This window comes from Gymnodraco acuticeps, unplaced genomic scaffold, assembly GCF_902827175.1.
Source record: "Gymnodraco acuticeps unplaced genomic scaffold, fGymAcu1.1, whole genome shotgun sequence".
Taxonomy (NCBI): Eukaryota; Metazoa; Chordata; class Actinopteri; order Perciformes; family Bathydraconidae; genus Gymnodraco; species Gymnodraco acuticeps.
This window is the reverse complement of record NW_022990295.1, coordinates 5042766-5067803: the sequence shown is the minus strand read 5'-3', so window position 1 is coordinate 5067803 and position 25038 is coordinate 5042766. Positions and strand designations below refer to the sequence as shown.

Here is a 25038-nt window from a genome sequence, read left to right as displayed (position 1 = left end):
AATCAGATCCAGTGCAAGGAAACATTTGACCAAAAGCAAGATTAAGGACCAAAGTTCAAGCACTATAAAGTTATATAAAGCAATATAAAGCTAAAGTGAAACTAACTTATAGCAGGACTTCTAAGGATAAAAGGTTGAAGCCAAGAAAAAGTACATACAGTCTTCTATATAACCAGACATCCACTCAATTACAATAATGTGTTGCTGTAGAAATGCATCACAACCTGGGTCACTAAAGTAAGAAAACATACTTTTTGTATCCAGCTGGGCTCGGTACTTTGTGAAGCCCTTGAGGCGGACCTTGTCCCCCAACAGTTGGAGGAACTCTTCCAGGGCGGGGCCAGCCATCTCGTTGTTGTACATCTCTTCCTCGGTGCTCTGGCCCGCTCGGCAGTACATCACCCCCACCTTCACCTGAAAACTCAGCTGAGGGACACAATATTTCACGTGAGGACACAGTACAATGTTGAAACGAGTGTGTTCCAATAACTCTCGTTAATCAGCTCACCATTTGTTCATCCAGTTTCATCAGCTGCTCAGTGACTTTGGGTGTGTTGAGGGCCAGTCTGAGGCACGACAGATCGAGCTCAGGGAGAAGGTACTCCAGCACCTCCTTGACGGGCAGCCCCCGGGTGGTCCCGTGCTTAGAGGTGGAAGGCACTGCATCCTCAAGGATAGAACCTCTAAGAGTGGTCAGCTGAATGGAGGGAGATAGGGAGGAAGATATAACATAGAGGAGTGTGAGCAGAGGAAAAAAGCAACTTTGGAATCTTTTAGAGATGAAACACTGATAGCAAAACATGCCTGCACAAACAGCAGGAAAAAAAGACAGGTCCCTGCATATGTTTTAAGTAACCCGCTCCCTTTACCCTTAAAGAAGGTGACATGGCACAACAAGAGAATTATGACTCAAAGCCTTGTGTAAATAGAAAGTGGAACTGAGGAAGAAGAGGTGGGAGGGCTCGTACAAGCATTCCGTTTACACAAAGTCTGCATTGTGGTGGGTTCTGGGAGTGTACTCAATCACTTCACTATCATAAGCGGCTGGAGAGGGGCTTCGACTCTCTCTCCTACGAGCTTGAGGCTGTGCTGTGCTTTGTTTACAATGGACCTGTGTTCCCCATGTCTGGAAGGTAGGGTAGTGGGCGGGGGTCCTGTGGTACTTCAGTCTAATGTGTGGGGGTTTAATCACATGCACCTGTTTTTACTTAAATTCACAACAAACATCCTCAGGCAAGTGCCTTAAACCTCTGTCTGTGAATGTACGTCCATATAATAAATACCATAACCTAAAATTGAAAAAAGCCAAACATCTCATAACCAGACACAAAAGACTTGGAGCCAACATTGCAACTCAATATGACAGGCTATTTTTACTGATCCACGCAGCGGTTTGAGGTTGTGGGGCACTGACAGGCCTGGGAGGCTGGAAGATGAGCGCACATCCTCACATTTCTTCACACATTGCGGATATTGGAAGACAGCTGAATAGCCCCAGGGTTGGTTGCATAATAAGAAACAAAGACTGAGACTGGTTTTACCTAAGGCTGGACCTCCTACTATGAAGCAGGCATAATAGGATTTGAACTAGGCACTCCTTTAATAGATATAGAAGGTGTATGAACTGGATATAAAATCCAAGCAAGCAACACATTAAATGAATGTCTTTTCTCACAGTCAACCAAAACAGTCACCCTAACTTTCCCAAATCTGTGAGTGCAAAACCAAAAAATAATGAAATCTGTTGGGCAGTTTCCCTCCTCAGCAGAAAGGATTGATGTGATGCGGTGCTGAGGTTGAGGTTAGGGTGTAGGAAGGATGGGACACTGTGGCTAACCTCGCTGGCTCTGAAGATGAGGCGGTAGCTATACTGCTGGCCGTGCTCCTTGTCCTCTTCCAGCTTCTCCCTGCGCAAGCTCACCGCCACTGGACCCAGCGCCTCGTCCATCCCAAAATAGTTCCAGTGCTCTGAGGAGGAGGAGGTAGCAGGGGAAAAGGGCAACATTTTAAAACATCTGTTGGGTAATATCAAACTTTACTGCTTTGAACAACACACTTATGAATACAAAATGAAAGCGGTTGAATTAAACGTACCCCTAAGGTAGAAGAACTTCCTGTAGTAGTAAGCTCCCAGGTCCACATGCTCCACAATGTATTGTTTGCCCTTTTCGCTGAGCGTGCTGGGGCCTTCCTTTGGCCCCTCTAGCACTGCAACTCCAGCATTTGTGCAGTGCGTGCTCACAGATGTTTCGTACACGTTTACTTCCTCGATCAGGGTCCCCGATCCACCGTTACCTGCTCCTGCACCATGATACCCTGTTACCAATCTGCGCCTCACAATACCATCACCACCTATCTCGTTGCGGAAGCAGGGGCAACTTAACAGCATTTCGTTGCTCTGTTCTTCCCCCGCGTCCAGACCGGGACTGTCTCTGGAACAGAGCTCCTCCTGGCTGCCGCTCGGGGAGCTGTAAGGCAGGCTGTGTGTGGACGACAGGGTGGAGGTAGCCGAGGCTACAGCGGCAGCAGATGCCCCCGTGGTGGTGTTTTTCCGCTTGCCTGCAATCTGCCGCAACTGAGTAACTTCGTTGAGGTCAAACAGCATGCTCTGAACATCATAGTGGGCAAAGCCTCTCTGACAAACCCAGGGGGGGCCCATGTCCTCTATCCGACTGTCCTCTGCATCAGACCCCGCTCTGGGGGAGTCGGACTCACCCCGTACATTTCGAAGTTTACGGAATATAGACTCGCCCCCTGTCTCAGATTTAGTCCGTCTCTTTGGGGGCTTATCTCTGGCTTTTGGAGGATTGCCGTCTATGACATCCTCCTGAATATCAACGCTGGCCTGCATGGCCCCCACATTCAGGATGTCCTCCAGTTTCTCTGGAGCAGGGCTACGCTGGTCAACTTTTTCCCCTTGATAGCCCCGAAGCATTTCAAAGAAGCTCTCTCCAGATGCTCCGTGCTGATCTATTGAGGAGGTGCTACCATATTCGCGATGAAGAGGAGACCATTTGGCTCCCGATGCTGGACCCCATTCGTCTCCACTGTCACCGCTAGCTTCCATCTCGCTGATAGTCATGTCACTGTTGCTGCGCTGACGGATGCGTCTCTGTTTTCTGTGTGCAGGACCCCTGTAGTCTCCGGGCACTAGGTAATGGGTGTCCAGGCTGTAGTTGTTGGACTGGACCTGTGTTCGATTCCTCAACGTATTGTGAATGTTCCGCAGCATTGACGAGTCCTGAGGGCTCATTACAGCACCTAACTTAATGTGACTTTTTCCAACAGAGGGCACACCAGAGTTATCAGGCTCTGTAGCTGACTGCCACATAATCCCTGCAAGGTCTCTCCTCGGGGGCCAGTCAGCCACCCGAGCCCGTACACCCATTTTGGGAACACCTGTGCCCACAGGGACATGAACATTGTCTGTGCGGGTTGCCACAGTCCCTCCATTGACCAAACGGAGGTGGCGCGTGTAAAACTCATCACTGGCGGGGACAGAACCCCCAACGGTGCGCTCCATGGGTGGGCCCTTCAGGCTGGTCATTACACCAGTGCAAAATGCTTAAGGCACTCAGCAGGGAGACATGTCCGCCTCTGGGATGGGATGCTGCTCCCTGACGTCATGAAGCAGAAAATAAGTGAGGGGGCAAGCCCACCTCTTCAGCATTCAGGCCTGCATACTCTGTCCACACTTGGGATTTGTCTTACTCTGAATAAAGTATCCTGAAAAGAAAAAGAAAAAACTGTTAGTTCATACAGCAAGGGTTTGGACAGAAGATAATCACAAACACATCTGTTTCCTGACTCATACCACTCTTCACTCACACATACAAGACTAGAATTAAGAAGAACTAAGCTCTTGGGTCTTAAGTTAAAATTAAGTTGCTGAAAAAAGGTCCTTAGTATAGGAAAACCAGACATCTTTTCAATGGATTGGCTGTGATCAATGCCCTCTTCTTGCAATGGGAAAAAGCACAATCGTAACTAAAATCTCACCTCTTAAGTTAAGCATGCACATCTCTATTTTTACTGGTTTACATCAGCGTTTTAGGGCATCTAGTAAAATAACTGTCCATCTTCATACAACAGGTGCATATTTTGAGACGTGAACAAATATTTTTAAGCAAATGTATGTATAAAATAAGAAATATATGTTCAGTCGCCTCTTTGCATGCAGCTTTAAACCGCAACATTAGTGAATTGTAATGCAAGTTGCCGTTTTCTCGGTCAAATATCTAAAGCTGCACATCAAAAAGCAAAAGTGGCCCTTTGAAAGTCATCTGAGAAGTGGGTGATGATCCTCTGCCTGACAAATCGGGCCAATTTGGCAGAGAGACACTGGGAGAGATTAAGGCTCCACTCTCAGTCAGCCCTGCCTGGCTGTGGCTGTGATCACATTAGCCTCTAGCAATCAGTGCAGTGTGACAGGCCTACAGCACCACCACCTTCACACTGCATCCAAAACCAGGGCCAAGTTAATGCTAACTAGAACATATTATTTATTTTTGTATTATTATTGGTATGATAAAGAAGACATGTTGCTTTATAAAGTACAATAAGTCAACTGAGAGATGGGTCAAATGTTCCCAAGTCAGTGCAGTTTGTCTGATAATATACATTTAAATGTATAAATCAGGGAAAAAGTGCAGGTGTAATTTGCATATGGAATGATTCATGATACATTTTGTTTTCTGACAACACATCTCTAAACATGTCAATATGATGCAGCAGAAACCCCTTCTGTTAGACCGAAATCGAGCAAACACAAGCAGCATGAAGGATTGGCGTGATTCCTGTTATAGTAAAACAGTGCATCAGTTATATTTCATGTTCTCCTTTTTGAACCAGAAACAAAAAGCATTCAAGAACAAGGTCCTCAAGCAATACAAATCATTATAGAGGGTTTGGCATTGAGCCTAGCCATCTGATAATAAGCATAGCAAAGACCATCAAAGGAAATGGACAGGGTAATCTTCAGATTCAAACCCAGGATGAAACAGCTACATGATAGGAAATCTTCAGCTAGAATAAAAAAAGTCAAATAAGATGAAAGAAAATATCGCCACTGTGATCTTTTATCTGCCAAAAAAGAAATGATCTCAACTATACATCCCTCTCATATATATATACATATATATATATATATATATGAGAGCATGGGAGTAGAGTACAGTAAGTGTCTAAAGCAGATGAATGAAAACTCATTAACACATTTTAAAAAAACGAATTCCTGCCCTACTAACACCATAATTTGTCTGACAGAATGTGAGTGAAAATAGTTGTGAATGTACATTAGACAGCAGGTCCAGTCCTAGAGTGCTGAGCCTCATTCCCAGATGCTGAGAAGCATCCATAGGGACAGACAGAAGAAGAGAAGCAAACGTCCCAGTAAACAGGCCGCTAATCTCCTGATGGATAGATCACTGGCTTCATGGTCTTGTCAGATTAAAAGGAGTGTGGGATAGTGACTGAGGGAGTGTGTCTTGTAGTTGTTTGCGTGACAGAGAGACTAGGGCTAGGAGATTACAATTATGTTCAGCAATGATGCTCTGATTTTGCCTTGTGTTCAAAATCCATCACAACCTGACTATTATTTACAGTGGTGGGGATCCCTACAAGAGATAGAGATTAAACAGATGATTTTTCTTTTTTTAAATCTCAGTGGGACTTGTCCAAACAGCCTGAGTCTGTTGACTAAATGAGGTTAACTTCTTGTAATTAGGGCTCTGACCTCACATTTGGTCTGTCAGGCTGGTTGAGGGATGAGCAAAGCGGTGGTACAGATTCAGACGGAGAGGACACCTCTGAGGTGCAACAAAGTGTTGTTCCGGTTGTAGGGATGAGTCTAGACACAGAGGACTGCGCTCTGAGAGAGTAACATGCCCCTATAAAGACTCAGCCGGCATGTGTTACAGGTGACTCAGAGACGGGGCCTTTCACCGCACATACTACATGAAACTGGAAGACAGACAGCAGTCAGTCAGCAGGACTGTACTGCAATGAATCACAAATATTAACACAGAGTCTTTTTAAATCTGACTCACAGAAAATACAAGCAACTTCAGCAAAGATCTGAGTCATGATCAAGAAACAGCCTGAGGTGCTAGTAGAGATGATCAAAGCCAAGGCCCTCTGGAGGGAGGGGGGGTCTCTGTTGCTGAGCTGGCTTGTCTCGCTGTTGTCCTCGAGAGAAAAGGACCGCATGCTGGAGTTGAAAGACTCTTCGTACTGGGTCTCCAAACAGAGATGGAATGAAGTTTCCCAGTAGACTGGGCAAGTGTTTCCAAAGACGAGACAAAAGAGCCGAAGGATTGCCCTACAAGCTTGTAATTACTGCGTACTTGAAGGGGGCTAAGGGTCTGTTTGGCTGACACTATTGGCTCTCAGTCAGGCACCCTACCATTTAGCCCATTGGTTCGTCCTGTCCCCTAATCTTTCCCTGCTATAAGGGCTGACTGGGATGTCGGGCAGCAGGCACAAAGGTCCCTCTGTCCTGGGCGAGACTGGGGCCCCATTCCAACACAGTGAAGTCTTTGAAAATTGCCTGGCACAGGAATTCTAACTGTGGCTGGGTATATGAAGCCTGCCAGGAAATAAATTAGAATCAAGGGGGACTGGAGAAATAGAGATGAAGCAAACACTAATCCAAAATGTGGAAACGATGCATCAAAGAACGAAGAGGATATATTTGTGATGAGGAAGGCGGAGGAAGGTCCCACCTGGCCAGAAAAATAGCAAAAAGGCCTTTAACAAAAAGCAGAAAATGAGTCAGAAACACTCATTGTGGCAACACATGACAGATGACTAAGATTTGGGGAAGCAACATGGGAAAAACCTGATGAAAGCTACATAGTGGTTAAAGTCTTCCACAGTGAGCAAGCTTTCCCATAAGGTTCTGCTCCAGTCACACAGAGAATTGAAGCTTCAGAATAGAAAAACTCGGCAGCAATACAAAAAAAAGTCCACTGACTCCTACACAACTTCATTTCCTGTCAACGATGGAGTTTTACAGGGGTAAGCTGAGGTCTCTACACATCCACTGAGCTGCAACCTAACCACGGCCGCCCATAGGGCACGGATGCACAGGAAGTAAAAAAGCATCTCCTCCGCCGATTCCCTGATTCCCATCTGCGTAGCTCTTTAAAAAAAAGAAATTCAGTCTGCCGCCCCCCCCCCCGTGCATCTGGCTGAGAACCAAGCAGAAACCTGCCCATCTGATTGAGCAAACCTGAGAACCTGACGCCTTCACAGAAAAACAGGCAGGCTTGCTGGCAGACACACGGTACTAACATCATCCAACCACGAGCCAGAATCCTGGAATTCCACCAATTTCAGTAGAGGAAGTGATGAACGTCTGCGAGTGGGGAGGGAGAAAAAAAAGGACATGTTTGGGCAAATTCTTAGAGGAGTGCAACACTGACTCTCACAGTGATAGTAAGTTATAAAATACTTTTAAGTCGGCCGTCACTTTACAACCACAGGCTTCTATCTTTGCAGTTGTACTGAGAGCTCTGATCTCTGAGTGAAGTGCAACGCCACATAGAAACGAGAACTGAACCGACAAATTGTTCAACCGACCACACATGCAATGCAAACACAGCGTGTCATTGGAGCACTTCAAAAACCGGTGGCAGTGTATCGACATTCATCATCGCTATTGTTCTGCGATGTGCTGCAGCTCGGCCCTATCTCTGGGCCCCTTGCTATCACTGCAGCACAGCTCACTGAGTAATGGGCATAGCGAACCACTGGCAAAGAGAATTTCACTCACAGCCTTACACAAGAAGACAGGTCTGGAGGAGCGCCAGGATATATCCATTGCCATTATCTCCAGCAGGGTGTCCTCGATCCTTCCTCTCTTCTTATCCAGAAAGTACTTCACAAGGGGTTTCACATTTTACATCGGAGAGACGGCAGGATAAATAGACACTTGAAACACTTGACATAGTTTGTATTTAGAAATGGTCAACTCCGTCCTATTTCTAATGTCATTATCTGGGTGGGCATTGAGTTTGACAATGAAGGTCTTTGTCCAACTCTTAGAGGGCAATTTACCTTAAAAAAAACAACTAATTGCACTGCTAACAGCTTAGGTGGTCTGCTTGTACAGAGTAAAGAAAGATCATTACTACTTATATGCTAATCTGTTAGCTGCCCAGTCAAGACATAAATATGAAAGAGTCCAGTCTTACACAGGTTTGTATTCCATTAAAGTATGTACATCAACAGAAGCTTTACAACTTTATAAATACATTAAGAGCACAGAGACCAGGCCTGAGTAGGTTTAGTGCCTCATATTTGAAGTGGTTTTATAGTTGACTTGTCTTTATTGAGGAGGTTCACATTTAAGCTTGTCAGCTTTAAAAGAATATATATACTATGCATTATAAAGAGGAATGGAGAGGAGGCAGTGGCTGCTGCCTGAAAAGGAATGTTAAAAATTCTAATGAGGTGGTAGCCTGGCTGCTGCAGTATTTGGGAGCTGAGGTTTGGAAGTGGAAATCTGCTCTAGGCTGCACTTTCCCTCTCCATGCCTTCTTTGCCCACCTCCAACCTCAGGACTCCATTAGAGAGACAGTGGCCTCCTGATCCACATGGATAGGTACAAACAAAGGCTCTCGGGTTTGAGGTGACGTGCAACAACATTAACATTAACCTTTCTGTTGGTCGCTTGTTAGCAGACCCTTCACGCGATGGCAGAGCGAACAGGCCCATAGTGATAGCCCTATTGTTTAGAACCAGTGGTGTAGTGGGCGTTGGAAGCGGGGGTACGCCGTACCCCCACTAATTTGGAGCATGATCTTTTTTTCAATAGTCTAATAAATATAAAATCATTGCCAGTGTTATCAGTTGCAAGTGTGTATTTGTTGTAATAATGACAAAAACATAATACATTTCACAGTAATTATAAAATTAAAATAAACGATTTCCTTAAAAAATTATGATTCGTCATCACGCTCGTGACCCCCCGCCGATTTTGCGGCAGCTCTTTCCCTCAAGAACGCTAACGAAAAAGCTCTATAATGGCAGGCAAACATTTTTTACTTTTAGCAACGTTCCCCTGGCTAGCTCAAGCTCACCTTTCCCAGAGGTATGGATGGAGGAGATGTGGCAGAGGAAACAAGAGGTGTGTGTGTGTGTGTGTGTGTGTGTGTGTGTGTGTATGTGTGTGTGTGTGTATGTGTGTGTGTGTGTGTGTGTGTGTGTGTGTGTGTGTGTGTATGTGTGTGTGTGAGAAGCAGCACTGTCTGCTTATTTGCAGTGTAGGCTAGGCCTAATCAGAATAATTTCAAGTCCAGATTCAATGTTGTTTGCATAAGTAGGCTATATTTTTCGTTTCGTTTATAAGTAAATTTCAGGACAACTTTGGGAATTTTGTTTGTTTGTTATGAGTTTTAAATAGAGAGAGCGCTGTCTGCTTAGTTGCAATACTGTAGTTTATGCAATTTAGGCCTATAAATTGTTTATGTAATTTATGTGCCAGTGTGTCCATGGTTGAGTCTGTGTGTGTGTGTTGAGCGCAGCACCGTCTGCTTTTTGCAGTACAGTAACTAAAGTAGGATTAAGCATACATACCGGTAGTTTCTGTGGACCTGTCTGCCCGTTTTGTGAGTGCACTGCGCGCGTGTGCACTTGTGTGGCATTGCTTGGAGCTAATTAAAATAGCATCCCCCAGTAGAAAAATCCCTACCACACCACTGTTTAAAACTACTACCCACAAATAAACATACATGGGTTACTATTTTTTATTTAAATGGTAAATGTATTTAGGAACCTACCAATGTGATTGTGGGGGTGGACCTCAAAACCTCTAAGGGGGTCCAGCATGCTCCCCCGGTAAGATTTTTATTTTGGAGTTAAATGCATCAATCTGGTGCACTTTGAGGGGAAAATAAAGAGACTAGATCTATGGAAACACCTATATGAAACAGAACTGTATACATTTTAATAATCATAAAATCATGGCCATAACCAATAACATACCATATCCAATATGAAAAAACACTGAAACTTGTTTATTTATTTATTTTTGGTTCATTTATAGTTGTGAGTGTGTCTGTGCTCCTGAATCAGCCTCTCCTGTCTCCCTCCTCTCCTCTCTTCTCCTCTTTGAGGCAGCAGCAAATGTTTACATAAATCGTGACCAACCCGTTTGAGACCCACTGAGAACTTAGACTAAGTTAACTATCTAAACACTCAAGAGTCCTTTACCTCACCTGAACTGAGGTTATCCCGAGCTTGAATGACACACAGAGACCAATCAAGGGCTTTGATTTATGATCTGTATGACAGTGGCCATGTCGGCAGGCCACATCATGTAGACAGCGAGTCACCCTGTGTGAGGCAGGCCACTTAACAGGCCAGGCCATCGGGAACCCCCCTGGTCCTCCCGATGGCCAGTCCGGGACTGGGTACATGAGGTGTAGAGCGAGGGATCATTGTCCACAAGTTAATCGATCGCAGATGGCATCGTGGTCACGGACGAATAAAAAAAAAAAAACTTATTTAAAAAAACTAAAACTAAATGGGTCGCAAAATATACTTGGGCGGCCGTTAATATACCTGGGCGGCCCGCCCAAGTATAGTCTATGTGTGGGAAACCCTGATCTATCTGTGTAGAGTGCAATAAGGCTGCCTAGACCTATCTTAATATACAATAAAATATACATTACTGGCTTGGGTGGGCACCAAATTGTACTGAAGTAGTATGTAGCAAGTAGTGTTTGCCATTGGGCAGTAAGTGTGGTGAGGGGTTACAGAATGTTCTCTTTAGCTAACATACAGTTTATGGTTGTGAGTTAACCCTCTCAACTATAAATGTTTGTTCTTCATAATGTTTTTCTAAGTTGGTGAAAAAAAAAAGAAGCTATCCTCTTATCTTCCATATCTTATCTCTGTTTAAACTTTGCCATACCCCCGTGTCGTAAACTGAAATTTAAACACAAACTACATTTTAAATCATCTCTGGTACACTTCTAGAGTTAAGTAGTGTAGTAGTGGTGTGTGCGTTTGTGATAAATGTCGTTAGACACACAGGTCTTTTACTGGTCTGGAATACATGGTTCAAACACCTGTTGATAATTATCAGGTTCATTGTTCAGCAACCAATGGGAATTGTGTGTGTTTAAGTTGGGCAGGACTGATGTAGCACCATAAAGTTGATTGTGGTTAACCTGGCCACGTGTGTTGGCATCGCGCCAGATGCTGATGAATAAAGCCCAAAGTTCGCCCTGTTAACTGCCACTCTGACAATACTCACACCTCAAAGCCCAAATTACTGCCATGTGGGGCTACTGCTACTGTGCAAAAACCTCGAAAGCCCCCTCAAATCATATTTTAAGTAATTATTCACCAAAGATGTTATTTTACTATTAATTAACTACTGTCTTTTCCTAGGAAAAAAATCGTAAATTAACAAATAAATGGAACAACTGCATCCCAGGTACATACTATGGGGAAAGGACAGAGTTGTAGATTAAAAACGAATATATTTCCCTCAAATGACGTCATCAAGTGTTTGTTTATTTAAATATCCGGTGTTATATTAATCAGAAATTGGCTTGCAACTTTTCTACCGTATACAGAATAATCCTTTGTCCCCGTATGTTGTAAACCCATCATGAAAAACAGACTGCCTAGTAGGGCTGCTCAATTAATTGTATTTTAATCGCAATTACGATTATGGCTTGCAACGATTACGAAAACAACGTAATCGAAATAAAACGATTATTATTTATTTATTATTATTATTATATTACTTTTTTTTTTTTTTCAGTTGAATTTTACTTACAGGGCAATCAACTGTTCAAAACATACTGTTCAAAAAAAATTCTCCAATAAATGTATGTTTTCAAAGTAAATGGATAATCGTTTTTAATAATCGTGATATCAATTATTGACCCAAATAATCGAGATTATGATTTTTGACATAATAAAGCAGCCCTACTGCCTAGGTTCACTGAAACAATACTCCAGATATCATAACCAACACAGGCGCTTCAAAAACATTCTTGAGAAAAGTAAAATAAAACGTCTTCCTAAATCCTGCTCAACACAGGAAACATACTGGCATCTGTTCCAACAAAGGCACGCTGCCAAAGCACACCAGTTCCTCCAGGTGAGAAAGACTTGTGATTTATATTTTTTTCCGTCTGAGATAAAGCTTTAAAGTGTCCTTCACCTACTCTTTCTACTGACAGCCACTATAAGAGGCTGTAAGGCAACCCCTGCCTTGGCAGAGTCATGCATTTGATTTTAACAACTGTGAGTTTATTGTCATTATATTGGAATACTTCCACTTGTTACATTGCTGTAAATATGCAGCCATTATGTTGTTTCACAGCATTTTGCAGTGCACAACTGAGCATCCAGATCACTTGTTTTAAACCCCAAAGAAATTGGAGCATTTCCCAGCACCGTGCTTTGTCAAATGGGGCACTGTGGGCTGGGGTAGAGGTGTTTATAGGGGCACTGCATTCCCTCGAATCACCCAACAAAAGGTATGTATGCCCCACTTAATATCTGAAAAGCGATGATCCTATGTGTTACTAAACAAATAATCCCAGCTCAGCATGGGGCTGGCACACGCCTTGAGTGTGTGTTGGAAGGAAGCAGTTTCCATCAGTTGAGGATTAAAATAGAAGGTTTGCGAGAGTAGCAGCAGTATAATTAACAGTGTTGATGCGCGGAGGAGGGCTGAGTGAATAGTTTGTGTGCTTGCCGTCTATAATTCAGCCTCTCCACCAGAAGACGGGATATGGGGCTCAGCCAGGGGGCCCGCCTAACACTTCTCAAGCCTGCTATTACTTCATTCCCTGATCAAAGGCAATCATGGGAAAAACAAATCAAGAGTTAGCCTGATGTGCTGCTCACACATCAGATGAATCCAGCATGTTCAGATTACTTTTGACTGCTCCACTGGATCGTTGTCACATCACCGCCAGTGACAGCACTAGAGTAATAGAGCTGTGAAACAGTAGGAACATTGGACCAGGGATTAACAGAGTGGGTCATCAAAATGTCAATTAGATCATGGTATTGTGATTCTTGTGCCGGAGATGAGGTGTTTCAGTGTGAAGCATCAAATGGTGGTGACACACACTGCATGCCAGATAAGCCTGCTGTTTGCATGTGTGTGTCCTTCAGTGAATATTGGTCACTTGCCCAGTGACAGTGCTAGCTGGGCTCTGGCCAATACAACCATTTACTCCTGTGGCCCATGGCTACTAAAATTGGATATAAAAGGAGGCAGTCAATAATATTCCTGAAAATCCTCTGGCTGGGAGCATCCATCATGGCACGTTGCCCCATTCTACGGGTAAACAAATAACAATGTAAGAATTCCAGTCCTGCCAGTGAGGGCTTAGGGTAGGGCTGCTTGATTATGGCAAAAATCATAATCTCGATTATTTGGGTCAATAATTGATATCACGATTATTAAAAACGATTATCCATTTACTTTGAAAACTTCTATTTATTGCAAAAAACTATTTGAACAGTATGTTTTTAACAGTTGATTACCCGGAACTTTAAGTATAATTCAACTGAAAAACCAATACAAAATAAAATTAAAATAAATCATCGTTTTATTTCGATGTTGTTTTCATAATCGTTGCAAGCCAAAATCGTAATTACGATTAAAATACGATTAATTGAGCAGCCCTAGCTTAGGGTTAATAAGATACTACTGTTCGCTTCTAGGGATGCTAAACGAGATATATTTCTTCTGACTGATTTCTGAACCTTCTTAACAAATTATTACATTGGCGTTGTGTTTGAAGTGCCTAAAAAGCTGCGACAATAACCCAATGAACCATGTTGAATGTATCATGTATTGCCAGCTGCAGTGTATACGCAAAACAGGTAACAGAGTTCCCAGTTCACCCGTCTGTAAGAGTTAGCACCCATGATGTTGCGCGCATTGTCTTGGACACATGCAGTCAGATTTTCTGGAAGTCTCCATCGCATCAATTTAGTTCAGCTTAGACGTTGATCTGCCTGGCATAATGAGGGGGGTTTGCCCGAGGTAAGCAACAACTCTGAATCAGGCTGATTTAAGGTGGGCTAAACGTTAAGGTGGACAAAAGCATTTTTCTTCCACTGTTTAAATTATAGCAATAATTGGTCAACATTTGTATTGTCAGTTACCCTTTTCTCTCTACTGACTTCCTGCTTGCTTTGGCTTGGTGAGCCTCCAGTTCCAAATAGCTTTTATACTTTCTTGCAAGGGTAGTAGTTTTATTTTTACTACTGTATTTTAAACTGCAACCGCAAGGTTTTATTCAGGAGGATGTGTATGACGAGGACAGGGCCAGGGTGAGAGGACAACTGTGTATATGAGCAGCACGGTCTTCGACAGTGGCCTGACAGATTCTCACGGCGGAGGTGTCAATGTGACAGATGCCTGCGATGTTTGGAAGTTATCCACTGCCTTGTCCTCTCACATCCTCTGCACGATTACACAGGAAGTAGCAAACAAGACAAATCACAAAGGACTACGACAGAATCCTGATTCGTCCAACTTTACCATAATGAAGGGAAGAAGATTTTAATTAATGGCAAACCAAGTTTTGCAAGAGAACATTATAGCTTATGCACTCATGCAACAGCAACTTGTATTTGTTGTTAAACACTGGCAGGAGAAAAGAATGAAAACAATGTCAGCTACAAAGAAAAAGATAGCTCACGAGGAACATGAAACCCACAATAGGAGCTCTTTGTGTTGCTGACATTTTGGAAGACTCTGGGAATGACATGTTGGTTTGCTCTTCATTTCGACAGGGTTGTCTGGACAGGTTGTGGCATGGCGGTGTTATGAGAGAGGAGCAGTTGTGATGTTTTGATTAGGCAGTTTGGGAAGGGTCAGGACCCTGCTGAGCAAACACCAGAAACATGAGCTTCACTGCAGCAGCGGCAGCATTGACCACAGGCTTTAAAAAGGCCCCCAGAGCATGCTATCGAATCCATCATAAGATGCTCTAAAGATCCTTTGGAGTTCATTTTCATCAGTCAAAATGATCTATCAATCAATCAACAAGTACACCTCTGCAGCAGTCAGGGTAAAGCACATCAACTCATTTGATTTTAGAGATTAATAGGGGCAGCCATTACAGGATGCATTTCAACTGTACAAGGATTCCCCACAGACAGATCAGTGACATACAGTAGGAGTATGACTGCTTACAAACAATTAGATCCTTAGCTCGGAGAGAAGCAGTCAAAAGGAGAACACAGCCAGCCATCGTGGAAGGCCAGAGTCAAGGTGAAAGCGTGATTAATATCCCTTCACATTGGCCGAATAGCTGCTGCGCTGCCACGAGACATTAATTGTGTGCCTCGTGTACAAGATATCCTACAGTTTTGTTAATAACCGTAGGAATAGGATCTTGCCAGGGATGCAATTTAACAAAGTAACAACATGAGCTGCAGTGCAGGGGACAGGGGAAGAGCTTCGTGTTAGCTGACATGAGGACCAGCGCAGTAAAGAAGGGGGGGGGGCAACAAAGGAAGGGCTTATTATCCTGACAGAAAAGCCTCAGGGAGATTCTCTGCCATGTCTCTGGAGAAGCCTGGCTGACTGTGCTGTCCCCTACAGCTTGGAGGGCAGCCTAATTCCCTGACTGAGGTGTGGATCAGTAATCACCATTTTTTTGTCAGACATGGTAAATAGTTTATAAATGTTCAGTTCTGGACTTGGAAATGCTTGACGAGGACACAAAATCCACAACAACATCAGCGTAGCAAAGTTAAACACGCACGCCACTACGCCGACAGTCATTGATTTTGGCCCGTGTCCAGTGCATAGCCCAGTGCACTTCCAGTCCAATTATAAACAGTCAGGCCGCAGAGTTAATCAATTCATACAGAGTCATTTGGACTGCGATAAGTCAGCTAGTGTTGCATCACAGTGGTGCCCTGCTAAATCACAGTGTGTGCCAGGAAACCACAGTGCAGAGCTGCGCAGCGTTTTACTGCTGGCTGCACTGCACTGCACTCACTGGGCACACTCCAGCTCTGCATCTGTCATGTGGTTTATCATGCGTCTGAGCCAGGTCCATACAAGCCACATGTCATTAGAAACAGCAGCTAAGGGTTCAGTCTTTTCAATACTTTAGTTTAGAAAACAAACCCCATCTGATTTAAAAATTCATGACAGCAAAAGGCACACAAATTAACATCTGTTCTATTAATCAGACAGTTGTCCCAGTCATTTTCTGCTTTAGTCTTGGTTCATGGATACAGGCTGATGCAGAATACAATTACCACGCCGCCCCCCTCCCCCTTTATCCCCCCTGGCTGGCAATAATCAGGACTCTGCATCTCCTAAAGTCACAGAGGAGGAAAGCATGCAAGTTGTGACTGGAGCTCTATGTGTGTAACACCTGGTTTTTAAGGTCTCTTAAAAATTAGGCAAAAATGCAACATTCAGGGCATAACAGCAAACACCCACTGCTGACTTCTTACTCGTCAGCATTTAAGGTAAGTATGAGAACCATGTCGACAAAAAAAAGGCAACAACACCCCCACCTTACCTCCTCTCTAACAATGACAGTAATCCCTGCTCAGCTAGAGGTGTCACCATATCAAATTTTCAATACACGATTATCTAGGCCAAAATAATTCACAATAACAATATTATCTTATCATCATGATATCTATAGAAAATGCATCCTTATCTTTGTTTATTGTGCAAATAGTCTCTCTTATGGCAAATCTGAAGGAAGAGACTTTAACCAAGCATACAACAAGAAAGTAAGGGAATTTATTTTATTTGGATGATGTTTTCAAAAGTGTAATGTCAACATAATATTAAAATCCGTTATTGTCAATATACGTTGCGACACCCCTAACTAAGCACAAGCCCTTTTATACCAATATTCAACTTCGAGAGCCTCGACATGCATGTATTGCAAATAAATGCCGGCCTTTATATTAACAGGACAGCTTTCAGTTTTGAATATGTTTCTAATGTAGCAGAGCTGTAGACACTAGGGTATCCAGGAATACATCAATGATCCACACAGGAAACAGGCAGCGAGAGAGGAAAGACTGGGAAAGCAGCCATGTTTGTTATTAGCCAGCCCTATCTGCCCTTTGCACCTGGGGCAACAAGGGAAAAAAGACTATGGCGTAATTCATCAGACAATGTTCCGTTATACACTGTATAGCCTAATCATATCAACATTAATATGGACTTCTTTTCTTTTTGTTAAAAGGCTTGGGTAATAATACAGAGATGCATGGGCAAGCTGTATGAATAGTGACATTTTTAAACTTCTATTTGTTTAAAAAGTCAAAGTCATAGTGAGGCCTTTGCTTCACAGTGGTTTCATTATTCCCTCCTGGCTTTACTAAGAGAAAGCAGGAACTCGCAGGGTGGAAATGGACTCCCTGAGTCCAAAGCAAAGGATGTGGAATTTTGGAGCAATATGAGGAGGGATTTTTTGAGTTCCTTGTTTTACTACACATCGCCCGCTGAAGGGGTTCCTCAAAGTAACAAAAACAGTTATAAGCAGGAATGAGAACAGGCCTGTCTATGCATTGAGATCTGTTTTGAGCTCAGCCATGACCAAGCCCTCGCGCATTCCTGCCTGCTTCTCAGATTTCTGTCCACAGGAGGGACAACAGCAAAACTTCTGTGGTTTTTCAATGTGGAACTATTTTCCAACGCTGCTGCCCACATAGACTCTGCATGGGGCACGGGCCTGAAACTCTGCTGGATGTTTTGATTCTTCTCCAAGCAGAGTTCAGTAATATGTTCCTGGGAGAGTGTGCACAAAGACAGTGTAGCAACAGTGCAGACATGTCCAGACAACGCCGTGCACGTCATCTCCGTGTGGCAGTGGGGATAGCCTGCGGCATCATATCGACATCATTAGAATTCCACATGTCCTTATGGAAAGTTTTTCTTGTTTGTCAAACTTTATATTTTTTCTTCTCTAGCTTCTGATCTCTACGCCATGTCTGACTATTTTGGGTACGTTTAAGGTTTGAGTGGAGCAGAAAAGGGGAATTACACAGTGTCTGATGTCTGCATGACTGTGGGTTTTTGTTTTGGGTTGAGAATTGGAAGCAGCGGGACGGGATCGAGTCACAAAGAGGTTGCTTTAGTTCCTGAGTGTGGAAATAAAAGACCACTTGATGGAGACCCAATTATCAATCAGGTAAAGTCGAGTCAGAGTTAATAGCAACACTTTACACCTGTTTCACAACTGAACTCCCTCAGGAGTCCCCAGAATCCCCGGCATGGATAATTACAGTGTCCAAGCTGCCGTGCATATTTCGGCGGTGTAAAAATTCCCCCAACTTTGTGGCAGGTGGGGTGAAAAAGAGGGGGAATTTTCTTTTGTCTGCACGCATTTACTCTGTGACAGTGTGCTGAAAAGGGATTACATCATCACTATTGTAACTTCCGAGCCCTCTGCTCTCATCCATTGGCTGGAATACAGTGGACGGTCTGATCCAGACAAAGACAGAGCATTCCAACAGTTTAGCAAGCAGGAAACGCAGACCCGTAGTCACACCTCATTACGATCAAACCCATCAACCCCCTCAGTCGCCAGTGAAAAGACACTCACACGGAAAAAACGCTGGAGGCCATATTACTAGTATCAAGTCATTTGATTTCTGACTATAGGCTGAGTAATACCGGCCAGACACATCACTCATGTTGAAACTGACGACGCTTCTGCTTTTTTTCCTAAGAATATATATATTTCAAGCGATTATTGAAGGTTGTGTCAGAACTCGTGAAGATATTACTCACTCTGGTGTCTGTCAGAGAACAAACAAGCATTAGGAAATTGGCCTTGTAGCCGACATTGGCCACGCTGGTGCACCAGATCATCCAGGGTCACATCCGAGGGTCTGGTTAGTTTGTTGTCTAGTGTGTCACCAGGACACGGGTGCGGCTACATCCAATATTTTGACAAATAATGCATCCTTAAAACTTTGTAAGTGTTACCAAGAAGCAGCACATCACTGTGAAAGACTATGGTCTAAATCTACTTCATACATTAAGTTCTTTAAACCAATAAAGAATAATGAACTTTGAATTTGAGAATCAATCATAACAATAATCTTGTTATTAAATGCATTATATAATGTTAGCCGTTATTATAAGCATTTCGTGATGGCCACTTAGCATAATTGCAGCCCACACATTCCAGTGTGGAAAATTATAAAGCAGCACAAAGCTCCTCTTGTTGTTGTCTTTTATCTTTGCTCGCGCTATTCCCTTCGAGCCAATGCACAAGAGACAATAGAAACATGAGCTGAACTTAGCAACAGGAAGCATCCCTCTGTGCACGTTAGAAAGACTCTACAAGAAATAATAACAATTGGAATTGTTGTGTGAGAAGTATGATGCACAAAGTTAAAATAGAAACAGTGTCCTTTAGTATAAACCAGGGGGAGGAATATAAGCGAATAAGAATCATGGGAAGCTAAAGCTTTTCTCTCATGGAACTATCACGTTTTGAGTTATCATGTAGATGCATTTTGATGAGAGCAAGCACAAAAACTGACTTATCTTGTCAACTGGCTGTTACTTATATTGGCCTCTTGCAGCAAAGTAGTCTCTCTAAATCACTTTTATTAAAGCCCACACAGTCATGTCTTATCTTAACCTTGAATGGTATTTTTGTCAGCAGTATAAAACCCAGACTTGTAGGCCCATTGTGGAAGATTAAAACAGAGCATGCCTGCTTTCCCCAAGAGTGATATAAAGCTGCTGCTTTTGCATTAGATTATTTTTGCTACAAGAAATCCCATCAGAGAGAGCAAGAAGCAGTCCAGTGTGAATAATAGCTACGATTTAGACGGGACAAAGCTGAGATTAGAGACTCCCTGGTAAAAAATTGCGGTGGAGTGTATGATCAGTCATGCCCACCGCAGGTCAGCTAAGCCTATTAAGAATGCTAAAAATCCTCAATCCTTGCCAAAAGCTAAACTCCAAAGCTTCCTTTTTTCACCTGACTCATGCCAAGTTGTCCAACTCCAACAAGCTACTGGAGCAGACACTGAAGCCACTGGTTCATACAGCTGATATGTGTATGCTCGTCTTGAACACAGTACAGCATATGTGAACTTTGAAAGGTTGGCACACTTCACTGATTGTGATTGTTTAAACAAACCTCTGTTTGTGTTGTTGCCCTGCATTGCCAAGTGTTTCCTAATTTGTAATGTTGCCATGACCTGTATTATCTATCTATACCATGATGAAACCAAAAAGCATGGATGTGTATATATGACATAATACATTACTTAATCAGGAAAAAGGGGGTTAGATTTCATTTCAAACCTTTATTTAACCAGATTGGTCCCATTGAGATCATAGATCTCTTTTTCAAGGGAGACCTGCAGCATATAGGTTCCACATGAAACAATAAAGGACATCATACATTATATTTACAGGATACATTTACATAGTTATAGACATTTACAAGTGCCCATAGTATTAACGAGCATTTCATTTAGCCTAGCTTTAAAAACATGCAGAGGAATGAGATTGCTCAGTTTCAATTCTTGCTGAAGATTGTTCCAAGCAAGTGGAGCTGCTGCGCACATAAAAGCTGTCTTTCCTAAGACAGTCCTTGCTCTTGGCACATCTAACAATACTACATCATGCGATCTCAGACAATAGCTGCTTGCAACTCTCTGTGTTATCAGTGAACAGATATAATACGGGAGTTTACCCAACAAAGCTTTATAAATAAACGTGTACCAATGACTGAGCCTCTTTACAGTAAGTGATGGCAAACCTGCCTTGGCATACAGGGTACAGTAATAGATTTGGTATCATCTGATCAAATTGCCATGGGGGACCATGACTAGTGGACCCCATGTTGTACATATCTAACATTAACACGGTATATTGATTACCTATGCAATCAGATCTGCCTAGTCTATTCCACAACATACTGTACCAAGCAATGATGTAAACAAATCAGAGCTCTTATTGCCAGGCAGATGAAGCAGGAAATCACCTGCCTGAAACCCCTCCTCATATGGCAAAAACACAGGGTACACCATGCTGAAAAATGGGGTAACAGGGGTGGTGACAGTTACACAAGGAGACATGCTATGTAGTGTTCACGATGCCACCTGTAAATCGTCTCCCCTAAAGCAGTGGGAACAATGCCCTTGACATGCAACGACACCGCAGATACATATGTTGACAGCACCAGTGATAGAGACGTTTCTTCCCGAGTCCACTACCACCTTTAATGCTTTAGTTTAATGAAAACCCCTGGCACTGATTGCGCACTGGCTCCACACTGCACCTCCACACAGCACAACGATGTGCTTTGTCCACAGACAGCCGACAGATGTTGAGTGTAAGAGAGCACCATGTACCATTAACACAACTAGCACCCTATAAAGCTAGCACCACGTTCCCGACTCACCTTTTCTGCCTCAAGCTTTTGCATGTCACACAACACGAAGCGGGGTTTTCCTCCTTTTGTTTCTAATAAGGTCCTCTAAGTCCGACTTACAAACTGCGCAGCGCTCCTCCTTACCTTCACGGGAAACGTGTTTTCGCCGGTGTCGCCCTCCGAAAGGCAACTTGGAAGTTTGATAGAAAGTTACGGGTTTGCCTCGCTGCGCTATGCAGCTGCTGGAGGGATGAGATCATTCAGGCAGCCTCCCTCTCTCCACCCTCTCTCTCTCTCTCCTTCGCTCTCTGCCCCCGAGTCTCGCGAGAAGGCTTGGTGGGGAAAGCAAACGTTTCCGTGGCAACAGTGCTCACCTGTAGTGCTCAGACAAAGAAGAGGTTAATGGAGAGCTCTCACTCTGAGTTCAACTTTGCAAGCTATTGCGAGGTTAGTCCAGTTTGTACTCCAAAAGATGTTTTCTCTTGGTCCAGTTGCAACATATATGTTATTAAGTATGGTCAAATTTGAGCAACGTGTATGTGCTTTGTTTGCCCCATTTTGGATCTTTCCACTGACAATAATGAAATATAACCACACACACTGGATCTCCGGTGGAGGAACCACTTTAAACAGGTTAATGGCGTCATGGTTTTTAAAAAAAAGTCTATTGTTAATTGGGAACCAGCAAACTTTGACCTATGGCTGTAAATAATCAATCATTAATTTAAAAAGCCATTAAACTATCTATGTCTTAGATGAGGTTGCTGCAGTTGCATGACGGGTTATTTGAAAACACAATGCATCCAAATGAAAGGTATAGAGAATACATTGGAATATGTGTAACATTGGACACATGTGACATGATGGTAATATTGTTCATATACTATATTAGTTTAATGACGCTCAATTTTCAAGACTTTTACTAGTGAAGCATCGATATGGCATAAACGATCTTTGGTGGTATTATTCTGCAAGCTGTGTGTGCAGGGGAGCAGTGCAGCAGGAGAGGCCCTGGTATTCCTCCTTCAATATTTGCTGCCTCTAATAGCCAACATTACTTACCTGACTGTCAGCCGAGGACCAGGAGGCCTGTGGGATATATATTAATCAAATGTGCCCATGTATCACAACAACACAAATATTTAAATGTGATATGCAAAGACATTAGACAGGCTATCTGCAAACATTGTCAGGTTTCACTGTTGTCCCTGCAGCAACCTGCCACATTAGAGCAGAGCCGAGCCTGTGTAGCCTGTAGCTCTGAAATCATCAGCTGATGTGGATGTGAGCGGATGTGCAGAACATCCACAGCTAATCTGCAGACCTTGCAAACAATGCTCACTGTGCATTGGAAATTAAGCTGGATAAGAGCTTACAACGTGGCAAGACTGATGCTCTTCTAGTTGCATGATTTAGGACTCTTGTCTTTTAGTGTCACTGTAGAGTGTAAAGCATTCCTGCAGCTGTGTACAATACTGGTGTCAGCAAATCTAGCTTGCATCATCGAGTGAATTGGTGGAGAAAGAAGATTTCAACAAATAAAGAAGGAATCAGCAGGCTAGAGGGTGCTTTATGCAGGCCTATCATTTCTTTTGACACCGTGCATCATATAGTTCCACATCCTTCCCACTGTATTCCATGCCTCATTAATATGCCCACACAGAGCTGAAAACATCTATTTTTGTCAAAGCACAAAAAATGCTAAAACATGCCTTCATAGCAGGTGCCTCACTGGTTATATGGTCCAATTAAAAAAATACATCAGTGAGAGAGGATATAGGTTTGTAATGACTTTATTCCAGTGCAAACAATGTGTGAGAGTATGTGTGTGTGTAGTGAATGTTGATTCATAAAAGCATGACTGAAGTTATCTATTTGTCAGATCAAACCAGTAGCACCATCTGCTGGTTATGCTAGGACAAGACACAATAGGACATGCCTAATAAAATACCTGGCTATATCATTCCTTTCTCACCCACATGTACTAAAACCTTCATTATACATACATATGTAGAATTGATTCGTCCACTACTCTTAAGCACTTACAAGGCCTCAGGTAATATTCCCATGGATTTTCAGAACATCACCATCATTTAATAAGGCTTAACAGTGTGGAGCTCAGCATATCAGCTTTGAATGTGATGGATGAGAAGTCATTAAGAGGTGGGGGCTATTCTTAGGTCTTGGTTAATCTTAGCAGTCTGTGGATGTCAGGCTCTATGTCAATGGTGGGGAATGTTTTGCTGTATCTTTTGAAGGGCTCTCCCTCTGGCCCGATGAGGAATTTCTCAAAGTTCCAAGAGACGTCTGTCCTGCTGATGGGACTCCAAACCAGGAATTTGGGGTCCTTCATGAGAGAGATGGGGTCGTCATCGGGATAGGGGAGCTTGTCTTTAAGATAGGCAAAAACCGGATGTGTGTTGGTCCCATTGACATCACACTTCTCAAAGATGGTAAAGTTGGGCTGAAAGCCGCCGCCCGGACGCACATGCTGCAGGGAATTCATGATCTCACCATTGCTGCAGTTCTCCTGCAAAACACAAGTGTTCATTTAGGTATTGTCATATTACTGTGAGGACATGTTGGTCGTAGTTTGCATCTAAATGTGGATGATAACAGGAATCAACTGGATTATACAATAGCAAACAATAAGAATAGATAGACAGATGTCTCAAAACTAAAATATGAGCTACAGTTTTCACACTATGCAATAATGTTGTAATTACTTTAATGGTGAATATAATTGGAATCATTCAAATTGGGTAAAGAATGTGATTTTTTTAAACTTTAAACATTTAAAGATTCAGTTTTAATTAATTACAAAAAATATAAAAATGACTTTTTACATTTTGTGAAATTCATGTTTAAAGCCATCTAAAAAAAAGAATATAAACCCAGAAGAGGCACTGATATAGGGTGTTTTTATTGTTTGTTAGTTTTTTACAAGTGTACTGATAGGCCTATGACAGGTTCCACATGAATAATGAAACATCATCTGCATATAAAGTCTTTTTTTTTAATGAGCTTTATGGCCAAACAGTATACAAAGACCAAATATTGTAGGGTCAACCAAAACATGCTGCTCAACTGACCTGATATCCAAACTGGTTGCAGGGGAAACCCAGGACCACCAGCCGATGGGGGTACTTGCTCTGAAGCTGGCTGAGCTCGCTGTAGTCCCGGGTAGTGGTGCCTCAGAGCGAGGCCACATTCTCTATCAGGACCACCCGGCCCCGGAAGACGTTGAAGTCCACCGAGTCCCCCTCCACCGTGGTGGCCTTCAGGTCGTAGAAAGTCTTGGCGATGAACGTCATCTCGACTGCTGTGCTTCCTCACTGAGGCAGATGGGACCTCAACGTGTGACTGTATCCAAACTGCTTGGTCACCTGACTCAGCTGGTACAGAAAGCTGCCTTTCATGGGTGTCAAATGGCTCTGCAGGAAACTGATCTACAGCTAAAATACAATACCCTGACACGTTTTACATAGATAGATGTCAGTGATTGTAAATATCAGTCCATGAAGAAGATTTTTGCATGATTTTAAATAATGTGCGTTATTGTATTTTGGATAAGCTTTGAAACATGTTTCCATTTTAGAAAGTTATGAACCCAAATGTGCTGTTAATCATAGGCTTTTTTTTAAATGTTATTATTATC

At 43.0% G+C, this 25038-nt stretch overlaps 2 protein-coding genes across 5 annotated transcripts in view; both read right to left on the bottom strand.

Moving 5' to 3' along the window:
• The window catches only part of LOC117550123 (signal-induced proliferation-associated 1-like protein 1), a 44110-nt gene extending 22450 nt beyond the window's left edge, over positions 1 to 21660 (bottom strand). For 3 of the 4 annotated variants that reach the window (XM_034222447.1, XM_034222451.1, XM_034222450.1), the window contains exons 1-5: positions 21525 to 21660; positions 2095 to 3726; positions 1838 to 1968; positions 509 to 697; positions 252 to 426 (exon numbers count right to left, since the gene is read on the bottom strand). In XM_034222447.1, coding sequence (XP_034078338.1) covers positions 252 to 426; positions 509 to 697; positions 1838 to 1968; positions 2095 to 3547 — 1948 coding nt within the window. In that variant the 5' untranslated portion in view covers positions 3548 to 3726; positions 21525 to 21660. Of the gene's footprint in view, positions 1 to 251; positions 427 to 508; positions 698 to 1837; positions 1969 to 2094; positions 3727 to 21410 lie in introns of all 4 variants that reach the window. The other variant, XM_034222449.1, reaches the window with a different exon arrangement.
• Positions 21661 to 23155: 1495 nt separating this feature from the next.
• gpx2 (glutathione peroxidase 2) lies at positions 23156 to 24978 on the bottom strand. The gene is made up of 2 exons (XM_034222379.1): positions 24473 to 24978; positions 23156 to 23910 (listed from the first exon to the last, which is right to left on the bottom strand). The coding sequence occupies exons 1-2, from the start codon at positions 24692 to 24694 to the stop codon at positions 23557 to 23559; spliced, it is 576 nt and encodes a 191-aa protein (XP_034078270.1). The 5' UTR covers positions 24695 to 24978; the 3' UTR covers positions 23156 to 23556.
• Positions 24979 to 25038: the final 60 nt, after the last annotated feature.